The sequence below is a fragment of the Archocentrus centrarchus genome, chromosome 10, assembly GCF_007364275.1.
Source record: "Archocentrus centrarchus isolate MPI-CPG fArcCen1 chromosome 10, fArcCen1, whole genome shotgun sequence".
Classification (NCBI taxonomy): domain Eukaryota; kingdom Metazoa; phylum Chordata; class Actinopteri; order Cichliformes; family Cichlidae; genus Archocentrus; species Archocentrus centrarchus.
Window position 1 is genome coordinate 23032792 of NC_044355.1, and position 21392 is coordinate 23054183.

General features: G+C 40.4%; 2 protein-coding genes across 3 annotated transcripts; one reads left to right on the top strand and one right to left on the bottom strand.

The window, feature by feature from the left end:
- Positions 1–3077: 3077 nt before the first annotated feature.
- On the top strand, positions 3078–10020 carry hmmr (hyaluronan-mediated motility receptor (RHAMM)). Of its 2 annotated transcripts, XM_030739514.1 has the most exons (20): positions 3078–3225; positions 3455–3553; positions 3645–3733; positions 3836–3913; positions 4053–4241; positions 4373–4459; positions 4580–4691; positions 4784–4849; positions 5085–5158; positions 5263–5327; positions 5410–5768; positions 5859–6007; positions 6107–6342; positions 7023–7139; positions 7267–7434; positions 7526–8251; positions 8333–8405; positions 9115–9291; positions 9481–9643; positions 9787–10020. In XM_030739514.1, the coding sequence occupies exons 1-20, from the start codon at positions 3180–3182 to the stop codon at positions 9828–9830; spliced, it is 3117 nt and encodes a 1038-aa protein (XP_030595374.1). In that variant the 5' UTR covers positions 3078–3179; the 3' UTR covers positions 9831–10020. The 2 variants fall into 2 exon arrangements, with proteins under 2 accessions (XP_030595374.1, XP_030595375.1); XM_030739515.1 differs by lacking the exon at positions 7267–7434.
- Positions 10021–10370: 350 nt separating this feature from the next.
- Positions 10371–13048, bottom strand: insb (preproinsulin b). The gene is made up of 3 exons (XM_030739585.1): positions 12847–13048; positions 11405–11607; positions 10371–10735 (listed from the first exon to the last, which is right to left on the bottom strand). The coding sequence occupies exons 2-3, from the start codon at positions 11592–11594 to the stop codon at positions 10590–10592; spliced, it is 336 nt and encodes a 111-aa protein (XP_030595445.1). The 5' UTR covers positions 11595–11607; positions 12847–13048; the 3' UTR covers positions 10371–10589.
- Between the last annotated feature and the right edge of the window lie 8344 nt (positions 13049–21392).

The window sequence follows — 21392 nt, forward strand, 5'->3', positions numbered from 1 at the left end:
TATATTCTGTATATGAATACAGTGATATTATTTACAATTTGCAAAAGACACAATAGACATCCGAGTAAACGTGTTTGCTTTCTTTTTTTTTTTCCAAGAGTTAAAAAAAAAAAAGATTAGAAAATACCTCTAGGTTGTATAAAGACAGTGCTGTACTAGAACCTGTTTTGTGTGAATGGGTGATGATGAAATATTTTCCTCATACAGCAAAGGAAAAAAAAAAAACTAATAAACTAAAATGTCAGTTACGGTTAAAGGGCAGTTTCCTAAATATAGTCAGTATTTACTATTGTTGGACTTTGCTTTGGATTTAGCAGTGTTATCAAAATATGCAAAATGTGTTCCTATTTTTTTCATATGAAGAAAGACAAATGATTAAGAAGTAACCCTCCTCAAGCAGCCTTCTTTTTCTGCTCTGTTCTGAATGAAGACATTTTCTTTTGTAACTCCAGTGTCTTTTTTTAGTATATTTATTTAAGTCTGACTTATGGTTCATTTAAAGGTTAATCTAGTTAAAATGAAGGGTACCGGTGTATCATTTCGAAACCTTAGCATGGCAAATGTAATTTATTGTCATCAATGGCTCCATTTGTGACATGAGGCTTTGTTTATGATATTGTTGTACAAGTGACCATGTTTTGAAGTACACACACACACACACACAAAAAAAATAAATAAATAAATGGAGAAAAGAATATAAAATGTACAACAATGTTCCTGCAAAGGATTTGAAATGATGTTGTATTTCCATGAAATAAAAAATGTTTAACTGAAAAAAAAAAAAAAAGAAGTTGTTTGGCATGTTGCTTTTAATGTGCACTCACTGCCTACTTCATTAGGTGCAACTGTTCAGCTGCTCGTTAATGCAAATTTCTTTTGAGCCAATTACATGGCAGCAACTTAATACATTTAGACATGGTGAAAATGACCTGCTGAAGTTTAAACTGAGCATCAGAATGGGGAAGAAAGGTGATTTTTTTTTTTTTTTTTTTTTTTTAAGTGGCCTTGAATGTGGTCGGTGGCAGATGGGCCGATCTCAGTTTTTCAAAAACTGCTGATGTTTCTGGAGAATTGTATGGAAAAGAGAAAATATCCAGTTAGTGGCAGGTTTTACAGGCAGAAATGCCTTATTGATGTCATAGGTCAAAGAATTGCCAGGCTGTCTGATAGGAAGGCAGCAGAACATGTCAGACCTTCAAGCTGCAGCAGCAGAAGACCACACCAGCTGACCAGCTAGTTGTGGTGTAAAGGTTTGCACATTTTGGGTCCCTTCATGCCAGATAAGCATCATTTAAACTCTACAGCTTACTTGAGTATTACTCCTGACCATGTCGATCCCTTTATGACCACAGTGTACCCATCTTCTGATGGCTACTTCCAGCAGGATAAAGCACCACACTCAACAGATAGAGCACCTGTGGGATGTGGTGGAATTGGAGATTCACATCGTTGATGCGCAACCAACATATCTGCAGCAACTGTGTGATGCTGTCATGTCAATATGGACTGAAATCTTGGAGCAATGTTTTCAGCACCTTGTTGAATTTGTGCCACAAAGAATTAAGGCAGTTTTGAAGGCTAGAAAGGATAAAGTGTCCAGTGAGTGTATATCAGTGACATCCGAGCCATGAGACAAAGAGGAATGACTGTAGACTTACCAGACAAGATTTTGTTGAGACAAAGATCTGAGGAAGGATTTGAGGAAATCTCTTTTCCACTTAAAGTGACAAAGAGATTGGTAGCCTCTGTCATTCTTAAATGGAAAACTCTATTGAAGTTCTACACTGCCTAAGCCAGAATATGACCTTCTGCATTTCTGGAAAATAAATGAAAACAAAAAACTGAAAATGTCTTTGCACCCACACTTGTCATTCAACCCTATCCTGGTTATTGTTATCAAGAAGAATGGGAGGAACTTTCAAAATAAAAGCATATCAAATTTGTAGGACCATTCCTAATAAGATGGGGCTTTCATTGATACCCAAGGTGCTAGAACTAAGTGAGGGGTCTGGATACCTATGTAATAACATTATTATATTCCAATCCTATTTTGAAAATATTTACAAAAAATTATCTTGAGATTAATTTTAAGATGAATCTAAAATCTATCAAAGCTTTAAAGGGTTTGAACACTTTCTGAATGCACTGCCTTTACAAATTAGGTGGGTATGTTTGCTGGGCTATAGCTACCATGAGGACACAAGATGGTGAGTTTCAGATGGCTCACTGACACTGATTATAAGCTGGGCTTTGTAAAGTAGACTTTACAATTCTATTAAACAGAATTATTTTACTTAACAATTTAGGCCAAATAGTAAATGGAAGTGTTTCAAAATACTTTTAGACAGGGTTTAGTACAAATGTTGCATTTCTCTATGCATTCCTGCATTAAACATAATGTACAATTTTAGTTATTTCAGTGTTTTCAATATTCTACACCTAATACGTGCATTTGAAAGAAAGGCTAAAAAAAACGTGGATGTTAGGTCTGCACAGATGGAAAGTAAGTAATCCAGTACGTTTTTATATATTTCACAGCATCCTAATTCAAACCAGTGACTGTATAGAATGTATAATTTGATTCTTGCTTGGCGGGCCTTTCTCTGTGGAGTTTGCATGTTCTCCCTGTGTTCACGTGTGTTTTCTCGGGGTACTCTGGTTTCCTCCCACAGTCCAAAGACATGCAGTTCCTGGAGTTAGGTTAATTGGTGCTTCTAAATTGCCCATGTGCATGTGAATGGTTGTCTGTTGTTAGCCCTGCGACAGGCTGGCAACCTGTACAGGGTGTACCCTACCTCTCGCCCTGTGTCAGCTGGGACAGGGTTCAACCCCCCCACCCCCCGCGACCCAACAGGATAAGCGGAAGAGAATGGATGGATGGATGGATGGATGGACCGTATAGAATGAATAAAATCAAATATATAATTACTAAAGTCACTGATTTACACGCAAACCAAAACCACATTTTTTAAGTAAATTTAAGGGTCATTCGTAAATTTGCAAGAAGACTGTAGCTACATCCGGAACTGCGTCATCGGGACTGGATTGCTATTGGCCACTGACAGATAAATTTACGTATGACGTTATTTTGAAATTTCAGCGGCGGAGCGTTGTTTGTCAATGAGAGCTGCACTGCATCTTCTAGAAATTCAAAATTAGTCACATACAGTGGAATAAAAATGTCTTTTTCACGAGCCCCTTTGAAGAGGTTCAACGAACAGATAGGTGAGTAACGTTAAGACGCTGTAGCATATTAGCAAGTTCAATTACTCAACCATAGCTTACGTTAGCTCACATACGTAACTAAGCAAACGTTAAGGTTCATGTAGACAGTGTGGTATCTTATTTAACTTATATAAATTAATTAAACATAACCACGGTGAGATATTTGTTTACATGGCAAACATGGCATTATTTGGGATTAGAACAGCTAACGTTTTGTTGTCGTTCAAAGGTTGCGCCCCTCCACCGGGCACCTATGAGATCAAACCCGGGGATCTGAAAGGAGCGGCGTCCTTTGACAAATCTGATCGGTTCAGACCTGCTAAAGCGGGTGGGTGGCTGTGCGATGCATATTACTATACAGAATAGTGTCATTGATAACGTAACGTTAGTCCCATTGTTTTCCTTTTGTGTGTCTTCAGCTGCTGGAGGTGCTATGCCGCCACCACCATCGCCTTCCAGAAACGTCTTGGTTTCTCCTGTCCGTAGGACTCTGTCGCTTGATCTCCTTGTGAGTTTAACGTTATTATTAACGCCACTCGTAAGACCCTACTAGTCACACAATTGCTTCAGTTATACAACTTTTATGTCCTTTTGTCCTGCCAAAAACTAGCCTGAAGGGTCAAGTGGAAAGAAAGAGAGGAATGGCATGACTGTGGAAAGGAAGCAGCAGAAACTGTTGGAGAAGGAGGTACACCTCAAAGATTGATAATCTTGCTTGCGTCTTTAGTTATAACTGTGCAACTGGTACACCAGTAAGTTGTTGCTCACCCTGTTAATACCTGTACCAGAGTGATAATTTGAGGTTTGTTTTTTTTGTCTTTTTCTAGATCCGGGCTCTGGTGCAGCAGCGTGGGGAGCAGGATCGTCAGCTACTCACCCTGGAAGACGAACTAAAGAAGGTAGAGGCCAAGCTGTTGGCTTCAGTCAGGGAGAAGACAGGCCTCGCTGCCAGTGTCACCACACTTGAGAGACAGCGAGCTGAACTCAAGAAAGTTAACGAGTTCCTAAAAAACAAGGTGTGCTTATATCTAGGTTTGACGATATTTATGAATATCCTCTTGGTCATGCCTGTAATGACAGATGCCTTACTGACTGCAAATGTGGCTGCACTCTTTTTTTTTTTTTTTTTTTTTTTTTTTTTTTTAAGGTGTCTGCTGATACAACAAAAAAGAGAATCAATTCCCTTACAATGGAGTTAATGGAAGCTAGGAACACTTTGGATGTTAAAAACCAGGTATGATTAATTCAGTTTGTTAAATCCTAACTAAAAACAAATTTTTGTGCAGTTACATTTTTTTTTTTTTTTTTAACTGAAGGAGATTGTGCTTATCTATAGTGTGTGTTTTTCATTCAGGAATTGAGTGTCCTTCAGATTAACAGTGAAGGCCAAATAAAAGTTTTAGAAACTGACCTACACGCTGCAAGGGCTACACTTGCTGCTCTAAAGGACAAGAATAAAGACCTGGGTAAGATTTATGACTGTATGTGTATATAGTACATATATAGGTGTTTGCCAGAATGTGTAGATGAACTAATCAGGGCTGTTACCTTTTTACAGAGGAGCTCCATCAGGTGACGAAAAGTCAGAATAAAGATCTGGAAAATGAAATTGCTCAATTGCATGGTGAGTTCTCTTTTGGATTTTACTCAAAGTCAGTCCAGTCAAATTGGAAGACAAATGCACGTTATCACCAACTGTGATTTAAGAATAACATTTTAAGTCTGTCTCCTGCCCACAAAAATACATATGGGCCATGCTGTCTCCCTTAATGAACAAGTAACATCACTTTTACTGTGCTTCTGTTTGATGGTCTGCTTGCATACTCTGCTAGCTGTACAGTAACACTGTCATTTTCTAGCTGTGATACGGGAGCTCAAGGAGGAGATCCGAGTAGTGCAGGGATACCTGGATGCAGCCAATGAGGAGAACCAGGTATAAACTAGAGCTATGTGAGCACATGGTGTACATATTTATGGCTTTTTTCTTTTTATTCATAAATGGTGAAAGACATGCTTAATCCTTTTGTGTGGTCGTAGGAGCTCCGCTTGAAGATTCAAGAGAAGACACAGGAGAACACTGTTGCTCAAGTGGAGACGCTAAAGTCAGTAAATGCTTCATGTTTCTTTAACAAGTTTTATATGTTTTTTATATGTCATGTATACTCATTTCTCACTTTTCCACAGGCAACTAGATTCCGAACTAGAGCGGCGCATTTCTGAGCTAGAAACCACTCAAGATGCGCTGCGACAAAAAGAAGAGGAAGCGCACAAACTCCAGCAAGAGCTGCAGTCAACAAAGGATGCTTTGTGGGAAACGGAAAAGAAGTTGGAGAACCAAGAGCAGGAGCTGAAGTCTTCAATGAGTGCCATGGAGGAGCAAATAAAGTTGGCCAACCAAGAAGTTCAAGACTCTCAAGCAACAGTCCGCCAGCAGGAAGGAGAGCTTTTTAGACTAAGGGAGGTGCTCCGGAGAACAGAGAACGAGCTGGATGAGCGAGTGGCACATCTTGAACAGAGGTGTCTGTTCTCTGAGGAAGAGAGGAGTATGTTCATCCTGAGCCAGTAGCTTTGACTGTTTCAAGTACAAAAGTAGTTCCAGGTTTGTGAAGTTTTTATTGTATGTTTGGTCTTAGGCAAGACTCAGGAGGAGGGGCTGAGGAGGGTGGAAGAGTTGAAGAAGGAGCTGAGCTTGCTGAAGGAGACTAAAAGAGAAGAGAACAAGAGACGGGTACAGCTCCAGGAAGAAAACACCAGGCTTACTGAGGCACTGGCAAAGGAAAAGGTTAGACAAACTTTTTCTCATCTACCATGTTCACTGTTTTTACCAAAATTCAATGGACTAACTTGTTTTTTTTTTGTCCCCCCTCCCCCCATCCTACAGTCATTAGTGGACTCCCTATCCGTGCTAGTGGAGCAGGAGAGGGAGGATTCTGAGAATCAGTTTAGACAGCTAAAAGAAGAGATGGAAGAGGTCCTGGGAGAACTTGCCCTTATGGAAGAAAAGGAGCAGAAGAATCAGGAGATGGCCAAGAAGAGTCAGGAGAGCCCCCAAAGGCTGCAGGAGGAAAATGAGGAGCTGGAGAGACAGCTGAGGGATACAAAAGCACTTTTGGAGAGGTGAGCAACCAAAGGCCAAAACACACTGATGGCTGTCACTGCCTGTGTGTTACTATTTAGACTCGTGGACTGGCAGCAGGTTTTGGCATGGACTGTAAAGAAAGTAAGGGGAAAATAATTGCTGTGCATCAGTCCATCACAGGCGTGACACAGTCAGTGGGTCAATGTCTATTTCTGTTTTTGACCAATTTAAAGTTTCCAAGTGTCTTCACTGCTTCATCCGTGGTGTATACGGGAAGGTGGGGATCACGGTTTGAGTCTAATAAATGTAAGACGTCTGGAATGTCATGCCACTACTATTGATGATGTGCACCTTGCAACCAGGGCTGCAACCATTAAATGAGAGGGGGGGTATTAAATCAAAATTCAGTTGTAGTTGTGTCCTAATTCCATAACAGTCTAATTCTCTTGCTTCTTTATTATTCCATCATAGTACTCTCAAATATATCTTTTTTTTTAACAAATATGCCAAAACAAAAGATACACTACGATACTTGATAAAACGAAACATTACCGAGAAGATGGATACAAATGATGTTTGGCATTTTGCCTGATGTTTGTGTGACCTCTACTATACAAATTTGTACAGTTTTGATACTTCTGTCAACTTTTACAGTGAGTGTAAACTCAAGATATAAGTTTTAAGTTAACATATCTTTGTGCTTGTTTTTTTTTTTTAGTAAAAGCAGTGATGTGGCAGCTTTGAAACAGGAGCATTTAGCTGCCGTGAGAGAACTCCAAGAGGTGCACGCAAACTCGCTGAGCACGATGGGAGAAACTGTCACAGAGCTGCAAGGGTGAGCGCTCGAGTGTCAGTAGTTCTTGATGTGTTTCTTGAAAGCCAGTTTGATTTGTGTTTGCTTTAAACTTGGAATTCTGTCAGCGTGTGGGCGTCATGGGGGGGATGCTCATTTTAATTTTCAGTACCAGAGAGGCTCTAAAAGAAGCAAAGAGAAGGCAGAGAGAGCTAGAACTTGAATTTAAGCAGGTGATGCGCACAGTGCTTGAAGAGAATGAGGAGGAGATCAAGAGAGTGAGGGAGTACCAGGAGAGACAGTTAGCTGAAGTGAAAGCCAGGAAGAGGATTTTGAGGTATGCTTCAAAAAAAAAATTTTTTTAACATTTTTTTTTTGTCTGTGTTAAAATAATTGTCACTTTTCTCCCATTTTCTTTGACTTTGTAGAATGTTGCTGGAGGTGCAGACTCGCCTTGCACAAAAAGATGATGAGATGAAGGCCGCCGAGGCGAGCCACGCTGTTCAAATCAGTCAGCTACAGCAGGAGGTACAGCTGCAGAAAAAGCAGAAAGAAGAGGCACTGGGACAAGTAGGGGAACAGAGAGGTCAGAGTGTAGCTCAACTCCAAAAAGAGAGGGAAAAAGCTCAGAAACTGCTGGTGGAAGTCAGTGGGGAAAAGGAGGAAATAATGGCACAGCTCCAACAAGAAAGAGAGGAGAAGGTTAAAATTCAGATTGCCCTTCAGGAGGAGAAGGAAGCATGCGAGGTTGAAAGGAACAGCCACCAACAGCTAAGGTCAGAGGTGCTCAGACTACAGACTGAGCTCGAGAGATTACACGAGGAAAGGAAAAGTCTCCTGTCTCAGGTGGCGCTCGGAGACCAGTCTAAGCTGGATCTTGAAAATCAACTAAGTACAGCTGAGCAGGACAGAAATCTGCTTCAGTCTCGCCTGGATGAGGTTGAACAAGAAAGCGTGAGCTTCCAGGCCCAATTAGGCCTCGTGGAGGAGAAAACACAGGCTCTGCAACGTGAGTTGGACGAACTGCGACAAGACAGACGAGCTCTGAGGGAACAGGTAGAAGTACTGACTCAGGAGAAGGTTACACTGCAGTGGGAGACGGAGGAGCAGCGGCAGGAACTGCAAAGACAAATAACCGAAGCACACGAGAAGTGGTGAGAGAGATCGATCTTTGTGTGCCATCTGGAGGTTTCTGTTATAATTTCTGTGTTTTAACTCATTTCTTTTCTTTTAAGCTGTTCAAGCTCAGAGATCGAGCGCTTGAAGAAACAATACGAGGAGCTGTTTGCCAAAGTCAAGCCCTTCCAGGTCAGAGATTTGTTTATACAAAAACTCACTGTAGCCCCACAGTTTCATTAGCACTGCACTAATTAGTATTTTTATATTAGTAATGGCAGAAAACCTCATTTAATTTAGTTTAGTTAGCTCAGTTGACACATTACATGCATCCTACATGCAAACCTGCCTTTAGGCAGAGGTGTTGTGCGTGTTACATATGAAGGGTGTTTGTATTGAAGCCACAGATAATTCTCACCCACCTTTAGAGTTCAGATAATTTTTTATTTATTTAATTTTTTTGCCTTCCTGCTCAATTAATGGCTTCAGTTCCTACACACTTTCTTTGGAGCTCCATAGTTCTAATAGTCCCACTTTATTCTGTTCACTCACCAACACATGGCTGATGGACACAGCAAAGAAGTGGTGGAAAAAAGTGGAGGTTTTAAGTGGCGAAAGGAGTGGTAGTTAAACGGTGCTTTTCTACTCTTACTGAGCCCTTGAAGTGCTTTTAAGCAGCTAAAAATCAGGATATTTTCCCCAGAAGCTGGTGAAGAATTGGGGAAGAGAGATTTGTATTTATCCAGTGGATAGATCGAAATGAATATTGAATTAATAAAATTTCTGTGAACATAGTCATCACATTAATAATGCAAGACAGTGATGTGTTCACGCTATTTTAAGTTGAACTAAAGACGCGAGTTAAAACGCTCTCAATGTTTATGTTGGCGTGTGCCTGCAGGAGCAGCTCAATGCGTTCGCAGCAGAGCGAAATGCACTACTTAATGAGAACGGGGCAAACCAGGAGGAATTAAACAAACTTGCGGATGCTTACGCTCGCCTCTTGGGACACCAGAACCAGAAGCAGAAGATCAAACATGTGGTGAAGTTGAAGGATGAGAACATCTCCCTTAAACAGGTAAAACGTGACGGCAGAATCGCCTTCCAAAAATACACGTTTCATCTCAAGCCCGAGCATCTCCTCATCGTTACCCCCCCCCCCCCCCCCCCCCCCCCCCCCCCCCCCCCCCCCCCCCCCCCCCCCCCACTCTGTGTGTGTGTGTGTGTGTGTGTGTGTGTGTGTGTGTGCGTGCGTGTGTGCGTGCAGGAGGTGTCTAAGCTTCGCTCCCAGGTGAGCCGGCTAAAGAGTGATCTGGAGCAAGTGAAGTCAAAGCTCCCTGGTGGTCCTCGCCGCAGGTTTGACCCCAGCAAAGCTTTCCAACATGACAAGGAGAACAGGCAAACCGAAACAGCCGAGCCTCTTAAAGATGGTAAGCACTCTTTTTGTTGAAAAAAAAATTTTTTTAAATGACAAAGATGTAAAAAGAGTTGAAATGTTGTTGATTAGTTTAATTTTTCTATAACCGCTTCTGTGTTTGTTTGTTTTTTAAACTCTGATTCTTTGTTTTGTTAGGAAACCATTTTGGGCTTTCGGACTCTATCCTGGCTGCCCAGTGACATTTCTAAGCTCTGGTGTTTATTGGTGGCGTTTCATCAGGGGGTTTATAAAAGTGTAAGTTGGTGTTTTATACAGCCTTCTATGGCAAAAGTTGAAATAGATTGTTTTAGTATATACGTTCTCATTTGAAACAACAGGAGCTGTGCAAAATGAATGAGGTAAAAGATGGAATAAAGTCTTAGATGTTAACAATCGGAGATCAAAAGTGTAACTGATTTAAAATGTAAGGTGCATTTTAACTGAATTGTAATCTTTTTTTTTTTTTTTCATGAATTCTTAGGGTTTTAGTACCAACAACTGTTTTATGTGGGATAGCTCTTAATAAACCTGTCTTCTTTTGTAAATAAAGACAAATTTTAATGCTCTTTAAACCCCAAAGTATTATTGAGATTTATTTACATCCCAAACTGCTTCATACAGAGCCTTTTTTCTTTTCTTTTTTTTTTTTTTTTGGCTTTGATTTATTTGGATCATCTTGGCCATGTCTGTCCTCAGCCAGAAGAGAGCACTCTAGGACTGCAGCCACAGGTTGGACTACTGCAGCCCATGTTTCAGCTGCACGATATATGAGCTACAAAAAACAAAACAAAAAAAAACACAAATTCATGTCTTTGCAGAGAAGAGCCTTGGGTTATGGGTCAGGAAGCTTTATTTCCTTCACTTGATAAGACATAGCCAGCAAGTATCAGGCCAGAAATTGACTTCAGGACCTTTTTTTTTATACAGGCTATGAGTGGTGCTCGTTGTGGAGTGGCGAGTCAGTCGCAGTAGCCCTCCAGGTGGTAAATGCTGCACGGCTTGTGGCAGCACTGCTCCACGATGCCTCTCTTCACTTTGGGCTCGTCGCGGCCAGACAAAGCCCTCCACAGTCGCTGCTCCTGTCTGGCCCTTTTAGACAGGAACCCTTTGGAGTGGAGAAAGTTTCCATAGCCCTGTGTTAAGTCCTGATGCTGCTGTGCAAATCTCCAGTTCCGCAAAATACCATTTACTGTTCACACTTTAATGGAGACTTAATGGCTAGTTAATCTGATCTCCCCAATCCATTTAGTCTTGTTAGTCCGTACTTTAAGAGGAGATATGATGGAGCGCTAACAGAGGCATATCATAGCTTACACTCTTTGAAACATCAATAGAATGTTTGATGTGGAGGATCCAAAAAAGTTCCTAGAATTTAACATAATGAGTAATTTAGGGATTTCACAATTTTGATCAACTGGTCACATTATAGATGGTGAAAGCAACAAAACCAAAAGCCCGGCCACACCGCTGAACTCAAAGGAGCCTGGAGATAGGCTTTGCACGCTAATGATGACTCAATACATTGGTATAGTTTTGTAAAGTTTTCAGCATGCTGTCCCTAAACATTTCTCTTCCAGCTAGCATCCAATTTGGCATTTTTATTAGACTGAGTCTGAACTTTGAACACGGTGTTCAGAAACTAGACACACAAAGCATGACTGGGGTCTTGGGGCGATGTCACGCTGTTCCTTTCTGAACTCCCACCATCAAGGCGACAATTAGAGCTCACTCTGCACAAGTCAAACAAACGCACACAAAAAAACAGTGGCCTTACCAAGCAGATGTTCCACATCTCGCTTGTGGGTTCGGCTTGGATTGTAGAAAAAGCCTCTTTCTCCACATACAAAGTAGAGGGCGTCCACCAGGTGGGAACCACACAGATGCTTGAAGGGGGCCGAGGACGCCCCTGGAGAGCAGAGCATCAGCAGTAACAACATGGACACTGTCCATGGTACCCTGGCCATATGAAGGAGACCACTTGGACAAAGCACAAAAAGAACACTTCATACATAAAATAGTTAAAAACTAATCATATTTTTTTTATTACATTAGGTTTCGAAGGCAAGCATAAAACTGAATTCAGTTAATACCTATCGCCTCAGGGCTGGAGGAAAAGTTAGAGGATGAAATGATGTTGAATTTTGATAAGACTTCTTGGCTTTCAGGCCATTTTCTGTTAGTAATTTCAGTTGTATATTTTTCCCGTGATCCAGTAAAACTACGTAATAGCTGCAAAGATGGCAATACCCCAACTCAAAAAAGACAGTTTGAAATCAGCTTAAAAGTGAATACTGCATTCTCTCACTGCAAATACAAGAGCAGGACGAAATGCCACGTTAAAATAAGGTCTGCGGAAGAGTCGTATTTCTCAGCTCTCCAAATTTTCAGAGGCTCATTTCAAATGTTACATCTTGATGACGCGGTCAGTTTTTCAGAAGGCTAATGCAGCATACGGTTATAACATTTTTCTAAATTTCCGATCAGCCCTAAAAACCGCTTATTTCTGTTTTACATTTCAAAGGTATATTTGCAAATACCATTTTTTTTTTTTTTAAGATTTCAGCCACCCAAACTTAAGCCTAATGTTATTTCTGCACAGACCCCCATTGAAGTAGATTGAAAATTGATTTTATTCTCAGTCCGTTTGCTTTACTTTTATCCCCAGTTGAGCCAGATTTTTTAATGGTCCCATCAAAGCTGGAGAGAATATGCCCCAGAATCACCAATGTGGATACTGTCAGTGTGTCCTCAAGGTCAGTTTGCACCTTGCTGTCCAGCTTAGCAGTTACAGTGCTCAAGAGTGGAGATGATTTGTCCAATACTACAGAACTGATATTAGTTAAATCCCATTTGTGATGGATATTCTTGCAGGTTTGAAGTTCAGCTTCTGTTTCAAGGTGAAAAACATATTTAGCAGTCATTTAGAAACTATATAGACCTTTTGTGGACATCTTATAATGTACTGCAGATTATTGGATTGAAAATAAATCATTTTAACAGTGTCTTTAACAATGCACCTGTGCCAGACATTACAACATTGGCAGAGAGCTCTATCGGGTCTGCCACTCCCCTATCCCTCTTGGCTTTGTGCCAGGCTCCTTGGCACAGTAGATGGGTTGAATTATAGATTCTGCCCACACTTTATTTTCATCCTGGTTATTATACACATAAATTTTACAGTTGAAATCTTGAGGGAATACAGAGAGACTTGCTTACCTGCGTTTGAGGCCTGAGTGCAGCAGAGCAGCTGGTGGTTAAAGATGAAAAGGGCCTAGGCCTATAGGACTAGACTAGTAGAGAACATCTCTACTTGGCTACCTTTCCCCTTTATAACTCTCCACCTGGCTTTTGTCAGCCTCAGCGGAAAACCCTAAGGTCCTCTCATTAACACCCTGGCCTGTAAGCGTGCTGATCTGCTCTTCAGTGGCACTGCGTCATTTAACTGAGTGTGGACCTGGAACACCGGGATAAAGTTGAGAAGGCAGACATCCAGCGATACCCAACTCAACCCCCGCTGTGTGGTGTCCTGACTTGGTCTTGTAACAGGCTGACAGACAAACACCATATGTCATGTTCTGAACACAAGAGCCATGGACTTCCAAGTCCGGCAGTGACCACTAGTGGTGTTTTTAGGTACTGTCATGTAGGACTCACGAGAATCAACAAAGAGCAACAAGTTACAAATTTATAACAAAATGGTTTTATTTAGTCATGAAAAAAGTATACTGTAGTATATCATTGTGCTTTTATCCTCACTGTGTGTGTGTGTGTGTGTGTGTAGAGTAAGGAAATTTGCATTTGTATTTTAAAGGGAAGTCATGTATGCCGGCTCAAATTTGGGTATAACAACGTGAATTAGGTTCATTTAATTCCATAATTTTTAGTTTTTTTTAAGCTTTTCCTCAGATTTCTAAAATAGTGTTTTTTTTGTTTTTATGACGGGTAGTGTAATAAATTTGTTAAGCACTATAACAGTATTAGTAATTATATATATTTGCATATCTAGAGAAAATGACTTAGTGATTGCACAACTGCACGACTGGAGAGGTGAAATTTAAGTGGGGATGGATGGATAGATGGTTGGATGGCTTCAATAATTCAAGAACTTGCAAACTGAAAGTACATCTTGAAATATGAGCACTCACTTTTATCAAGCTAGGAGCAGGCAAACCAAATTTTGTACAAATTTATGCAACTAATCATGAAATGGAAACTTGTCAAATTTGTGGCGCCCCCTCTAGACATGAAGCACAATGCATTTTAGTACATCAACGCCTCCAAATCTGTGTGAATGGCCTATTTAAAGGTCATCATATGTTTATTCATTCTAACTGGATTAACAGCTTGATGGCATTTCCTTAACAACTCACAACTGAACACAGGCTGCAGGTGATCTTGACTCAGAAAATGTATTTTTAAAAGACAGTGGGAAAAGCCCGCAAAGAGAGGCAGATGAATTAAGAGATTACTATTTACAAGATAACCTCTAAAAGCATGAGCCCGATTATTACTGTGCCAACTTCGAGCATGGTTTCTGGGTAGAGGAGGGAATTTGGCACCACGTCACACACTATCTTCCCAGCTCTTATCATTTTTGTTACACTTTTATTGCAGAATGATAACACGAAACGGACTAATTACATTTGTGTTCCTGCAGCATCACCACTTTGACCCCTGAAAAGAAAGGTAATTCTCAGAAGACAATATCCTGTTGACACTTCACTGCATGCACTGGAGTAAATGCATTCATCATTAGCTGTTAGTCCATTTACACGGTAGTTACATTCAGATATAGCTCTTCTTTGCTATGACAGCAGCTTATCTTGCAGTTAACCTGGCATTTAAAATACAACTTCACAGTTCTGTGCAAGAATTGGTGTGTGTTTTATTTGAGTGTGTGATTTTTTTTTTTTTATTTTTACTTTTTCCACAAGCAGCTTGACTGTGTTTGTGTAGCGTCAGCCTTCAGAAATTCTGTGAAGCTGAGGAATCTGCCGGCTTCAAAGCTCTGTGTGTTTTTCTGAACACGACACGATGATTGCGTAAGCAGTGGGGGGGCTTTGAAAACGTGCAAAATTGGAGGAACGCTCTAAAAATGTCTAATGCTTCAACAATGTAGCACAATATTTATGATTGATACTTTTAATAAAAAGGGGTTATACAAAACAGTTGTTGTGCAAGTATTGTTTAACTCCTTTTAATTGAAAAGGGTCAAAACGACAAGTTAGTCTTTGACTTGTCTCTCAAATGCAGCAGCTGTAGTTTATGATGCTGGTGTGACGGATTTGAATTTAAAGATGACACCTGCAGTATAGAAGGCCGAAACAGAGATTATATAATTCAAAAGAGTTTGAAAGTCAATATTTGGCATGACCACCTTTATTCTTTAAAGTAGTCTTCAGAAATACTTTTCCAGGCTTTATTACATGGTGGAACAAAATCTGATGGTATTTTTCTGCGTTCATAATTCCATCTGTTTTGACAAGATCTCCAACACTGCTGGCTGAAATGCTGCCCAAACCGTGACAAAGCGTCGCCTGTGTTTTACAGATGGCTGTAGATGCTCACTCTTGTATCTCTCTCCTGACCTCCTCTGTATATGTTGATGACACTCTGACCCAAAAATTCCAAATCACTTCATCAGACCTGTTGCTGCTGATGTTCAGTCCAGTTCTTGTGTAATTTGGCATGCCTCAGCCTTTTCTCGATGTTTCCCCTTCCTTAAGAATGGCTTCTTTGCAGCCCCCCCCCCCCCACTAAGAGCATTTCTGATGAGGCTTCAGTGAACAGTGAAGGCCCAGATGCATCTCTGGATTTTTTTTCCCTGCTTCTCAAGAACTTTCAGATACTGTTCATCTACTTTTGTTCTTCACTTGTCCTGTTTCCGCACAATTGCACACCGTGCTACTAGTACTAACGTGCCTAAATGTGCAATTTAAAATAGGTTTTATGAATAAAAGATACTTGGTAGCACTATGGATAGTGTTTTGTTCATATGTCTTGCCTTGTTAAAAAAAAAAAACTTAAATGTGTAAGTCAATATCTGTACAGTTTTTCAGTAACATTCTTACTTGTTTGGGGCTTTTGTGACTATGCTTTATTCAGTTCAAAGGACAGGTTTAAACATTAAAGTTCTAGCTGTAATGGGGCATGGAGATTTATGGTTATTGTATCACTGCTATAGTCCAATACCAAGACCAAAACACAACAAATACAAGTATAACAGTGACAACTGAAGCAGAACTTTTCCTCAATAAAAACTGCTCCATAGATCAGTTATGCAAAAGTTCCTTGATCGTGTTATTTACAGTGCAGTGATTTCTTGTTTCGTTAAAAAAAAAAAAAATGCTTCCAGAAGCTGTAGTGTTTCTTCTCTTTGTATATCTAATCAAATTGAACTAGGTCAGTCTGAGTCTGGGAATCAGTTTTCAACCTGAAACGTGTTCAATTAAAGATTTCGTTTTTGTTTTGGTTATTTTTAGTTTAAAGGAGTTCTGTGTTGCTTTCCCCTTATGAATGGCAGAGGGAGCCAAGGCTCCTTAAGGAAATTATTAAAACAGAAGTAATCTCTTATTAGCTAATGTAATGCCAAAGAGAGGAAAAAGAGGATTAAAAATGATTTGTACAACAAAAATGTTGCAGTATGAAGGCTTTTTTTTTTCATACATATAATTCCATTTACATTCTGACAGACACAGTTTATGGTTACCTTTGACCACTGATTCAAATGGCCTCTCAGTGTACTTATGTTTTAATAGAAACAAGCCAAACAGCTACAGCCTGGATTTATTTTTTTATCCATATTTATTCACCAACTGCCAGAGACTAATTAACCCAAAGTTCAACTTGTTGTTCATTTATTTTCCACAAGGGGAATGAAAGCTGTTTCTAATGAGTAGACAGAGAAAATCTTGTAGGTTTTTAGCATTTTGAATATGTAATTCAATTTTTTCAGGGCTGACATGCCCTAATATTCTTTTAATCAGTAAAAGAACCTCGCATTAAGGGCTCTGTGTATGTGTGTGTGTTAACATAGCTTTTGGGGACCTCAGAAACAATTTGAAACAGATTTCGACAAAAGAGACATTATAGCTAAATGACATTAAGAGGGGGGGGGTGTCTTTTGAGGAATGCTTTAGTAGTAGGTTAGGAAGGATGCTGTACAGCACTTTGGCAATGTGATTTGAGAAGGTGTTAAATGCAGAACCAGGAAAGGTCCAACTTTGCCACGCTTTGAAATTCCTTCCTCGAGGGATCAGAGCAAAGCGGCAAGAGCTCCGAACAACAGGCACATCCTTTCCTCCCCGATCGCACGGCTGCTTCAAACATGCACATCAAACAGCTGAGAACTAGCAGACGCCCTAGACATGCAGAGACAGACAAAAGTTGGGTGGAAAGTCGGCTGGGTCCCTAAGGTGGGAGTTACGTAACTTCTCTTCTCTTCTGCTGTGTTTGAGGAGATAAAAGGGAGCGAGGAGTTCAGGCTAGTGAGATGTTGTTAATCTGCTCTGATAGTGAGCCTTTTTACTCCCGTAATTATCCTAGACTTTCTGAGGATAGAAACTGAAGAGACTCAGAACATTAAAAAATCGTTGACTGACACAGCAGACAACAGAAACAGCTTGGATCATTATATTTTTATGTGAAGATTTTGAACCATAGAAGGCAGAAGTAATGAGAGAGATTTCCATAAGTCAACCCTGAGAAGCAGACACTGATGCAAAGGCTTCGTGAAGATTCATCTGCGCTTTAATGGAGCAAATCTTTGAATATTGAACGACTTCTATTTAAAACGACTCCAGGCCAAATAAGGAAAACATCAAAGGAGTGTCAAAAAAGTTGAGAATTTCTTTTTTGAATCTTTGGCAAGGGCAAAGAGTTTGGATTCTGGCAGGTCAAAAGCCCCTGCCATATCCAAACACTGTGTTACGCATGTGTGTGTGTGTGTGTGTGTGTGTGTATACACACAAAAGACAGACTGGACACGTCCTCCTGTTCCAGACACTGCCCTCCATGTGTGTCACGGCCTGCTGGCTCAGATCCGTGACAGAACGCCGCAGAGTTTTAAAAAAATCATTGCTGAGTGTGTGCGCGCACGTGTGTGTCTGTGTGCCCGTGCCTATGGGACTGTGAGTGAGCGGGTGAGGGCTGCCCTGGTGTCTGAACTCTCATGTCCTGCCGGTGACAGTTGCTAATGCAATACTAACCTCTGTCATGACCTACTTTGCTATGCCACCTTTGTCCAGATCCTTACATTACGCACACTCAAACGCACACACTCACACAGAATATTAATAAATAAAAGGAATGAATCCCCTTATAATTCCAAAGACATTTCTGAAAAACTACACTTGAGCAGATTAGAATTAGAAGCTGACAGCATGGGTTGAGGGACAGAGCTTGGTAAGAGCATGGTTTGACAGCTGAGAAAATGACTACATGTTATAAATGTGACAAGCCCCCGAGAGAGAGGTGATGCAGGACAGAATGATGGCCAGTTTGATTTTCAGCCCAGAAAATAGATATCTATTTAAACCCTCATGTGACTGGCCTTTTCAAGTTGAGCTCAGCACAAGACAAGAGAATTTCATTTAGGAGTGCCATTTTACTACTTTTTGGTTTGATGGATTGATATGAGAGCTTCTTGCTATTTCTCCGAAGGGATTTTTTTTCCCCGCTCATCGAATCTGAAGGGAAAACGATGTTGTGACTTTTTGAATTGTGACCCTCCCAAACGGGTATTATACCCTTCAATGCACCAATAAGAGGTAGCATTGGCTTGAAATGTGCTTGATCTCTCACATTTCTCAGCAAAACAGGGGGTTCGCTTCGGCTGGGGATCGGCGTGATGCAGTTTTTATCTTGTTGATGCTGACAGCATTCAGAATCAGTTTTGAGGTTGCATTTGTCTTGTGTCTCCAGCCATGTTAGTGTGAAGCTAGTGACAGGGCAGCTTCAAGCAGCATCCTAACATACTGATTTATTTTATTATTGTGTCATGCAAAAAGCAATCTTTCCTAAATAGGCTTACAAGACAGCAACGAGAAACCAGCTGGAGCAGCACCATAACAAGCACTAAAGAAATAATCCAACATGATGTCTTCCCTAAAGCTTTAGAAATATCTAATAATATCTGCACAGTTACAATGCTGACATGTTGATGTCAGTATAGTGTTTCGTGGTCTATATGGACAAAAGATGTGTGTGTGAAAACACAGCAGCATTGCTTAATGTTAAGGAAAATTAAACTGCTGACACAGTCTGTGGTTTATTCCTATAAAGTAAATAAAAAAAAAAACTGCTGTAAAAGTAGCTCTAACTACATTATTTAGGACTTTCATGCACGAGACGGCAAACTTCAAGTGGTCCTGATGCAAACATTTGTGTAGCCCACTAACTAAGTCATACATGCAGAGTGACAAAAATACTTACATAAACTTGTTTCCTTGTATGTGAGGAGAAGGATTTAAAAATTCAGTTCTGGGTTTAACAGGGAGCCAATGAAGAGAAGCCAATATGGGAAAAATGTGCTCTCTCTTTCTAGTCCCTGTCAGTACTCTCACTGCCTACAAACAAACTGCAAACAGAGAAGCAGTAGCTAATGAGGTCGACCGTCTAAGAGAAGTGGCTGACTGTCTGAGAGCACTCTCTAACTGCCCTGAAGCAGCGGCTGACCACTGCAGCATCAGCATATGCCACAACTCCATAGCACTGGCCACTTTTGGATCTCGGACTCTGCTGCCAGTGTTTTTGGCCATATAGCCTACGTCTGTCTTTAGTGTGTTAGCTTGCTGATTTATCATTAGAAATGAACCTAATGAGTCTGTGTAAAGTCACCATAGCCAGTGTCAGAAACATGTGGAACAGCTTGTAACGTGGCTGCTGCTGTTTGTGCTTAGCTTCTGCCAAGGAGGAGAAGCAGAAATCCCTGTAAGGCCTTCAAAGAACTTCTGTCAGAATCAAACATAAGAGACTGTATGAAATTTCATGGTATTCCATTAAGCAGTTGTTGAGTTGTTTTGAAGCAAAGCTGCAAGCGTGAGTCTCATGAAAAGTAAGAAGATCAACAAAGTCGAGTCCGTCACGTGGGACTCCACTTTTAACCACACTTTAACTACAATTCGCTGCAATCTGTCGACTCTTTACAACTAGAATGACCAAGTTGAGAACCAGTACATAGCTGAGAGTAGCTTTTCATCCTCAATCACTTTGTGGAGTAAACTAGACGGTATAGCCTTTTGATTATAGCCATGTTGTGCACAGCCACTACAAATGGTTAAGTTTGTGGATGTGTGTGTGTGTGTCTGCATGTTTGCACAAATCGATACGGTTGGTATCACCCCCCTGAGTCTGTCTCCCCCTGCTCTTAGAGATAAAGTAGAGAGAGCAGACCTCCAGCCAGACGTATGAGTGGGATTAACAACAGGCGCTTATTTGGGAGAAGAAAAGAGGCAAAAGCTAAAGATATAAGGATTTCAACACTTTTCATTATTTTTTAGAGAATGTGTACAGCAGGTACTGTCAAGGAAAAGGTCAGAATCAATCAATCCAATGTTCTCTGTCAAACTGCCTCAAATTGCATATTGACCCAGTGTAACAGTCTCCAAACTGGTGGATTAGTATGTGTTGACAACTTTAACGCTAGAGTGGTGCTTTTCTGCAAGAGTATCTATGTGCTGTTATTGGGTATCTCAGAGAGTTTGAGTTGACATTACTAAGCCAGAGTTGTTCATTTCACTCCTTTTTGCACTATCTCTTCCTTTAAAACTTTCTCTCACGTGTGAGAGAGGGAGAGAGAGAGACACTGTTGGTTGTGTAGCAGAATGCCAAACATGTCCATGTCTGTGTGGATGTGCATGTATATCTGACACTTGAGAGTTATTGCAATCTGTAACTGTCTGCTATATATATATATATATATATATATATATATATATATATATATATATACACACACACACACACACACACATATATATATATATATATATATTATGGAATGCCGTTTAGGAAATATAATATATATATATATATTAAAATGAGAGTCTGAATATATAGAATGAAACTTGAATATATTGAATGAAGGTCTGAATATATGGAATGAAACTGAATATATAGAATGAAACTTGAATATATTGAATGAAAGTCTGAATATATTGAATGAAAACTGACGTCACGGAAGCTCTTGCGCCATCTAGTGTTTTCGTTACGTAAAGCACATTATGTCGCTGCAAGAAATGACACTATGAGTCAATCTGCAGGGAATTTAGTGGCAGAAATCCCAAATAATGAGTAGCTAATTAACACCCTGGCAAATGCATGAACTGGCCAACATAATGCTAGCAGCAGTGTTCCTAATCATACTACTGATGAAGAGTTTTATTCAAATGAATCTCTCAGGTCAGACAGCTCCTGCGTATCAAGCTAACAACAAGCAGAACATGCCTTCCACATCCACATCTCAGATTCTAGACAGGGCCTGTTGTTGTGGAGGGTGCCTGTGCATGTTCTGCGTAAGGTTAGCTTGCATGCAGGAGCTGTCTGACCTGAGAGGTTCGCTGCATTTGGTCTTCCACGATGAAACAGTGAAGATGAACTGCAGATTGACTCATAGTGCCGCTTCTTGTAGCGACATTATGTGCTTTACGTAACGAAAACACTAGATGGCGCAGGAGCTTCCGTGACCTCAGCTTTCATTCAATATATTCAGACTTTCATTCAATATATTCAGACTTTCATTCAATATATTCAGACTTTCATTC

Coding starts and splice junctions, on each gene's coding strand:
- insb (XM_030739585.1), bottom strand. CDS start 11,594: ATGGCCAGGGTACCATGGACAGTGTCCATGTTGTTACTGCTGATGCTC. Junction 10,736..11,404: donor AGATGTGGAACATCTGCTTG/GTAAGGCCACTG, acceptor TCCACTCCAAAG/GGTTCCTGTCTAAAAGGGCC.
- hmmr (XM_030739514.1), top strand. CDS start 3,180: ATGTCTTTTTCACGAGCCCCTTTGAAGAGGTTCAACGAACAGATAG. Junction 4,460..4,579: donor CTTTGGATGTTAAAAACCAG/GTATGATTAATT, acceptor TTTTTCATTCAG/GAATTGAGTGTCCTTCAGAT. Junction 7,435..7,525: donor GCCAGGAAGAGGATTTTGAG/GTATGCTTCAAA, acceptor TTGACTTTGTAG/AATGTTGCTGGAGGTGCAGA.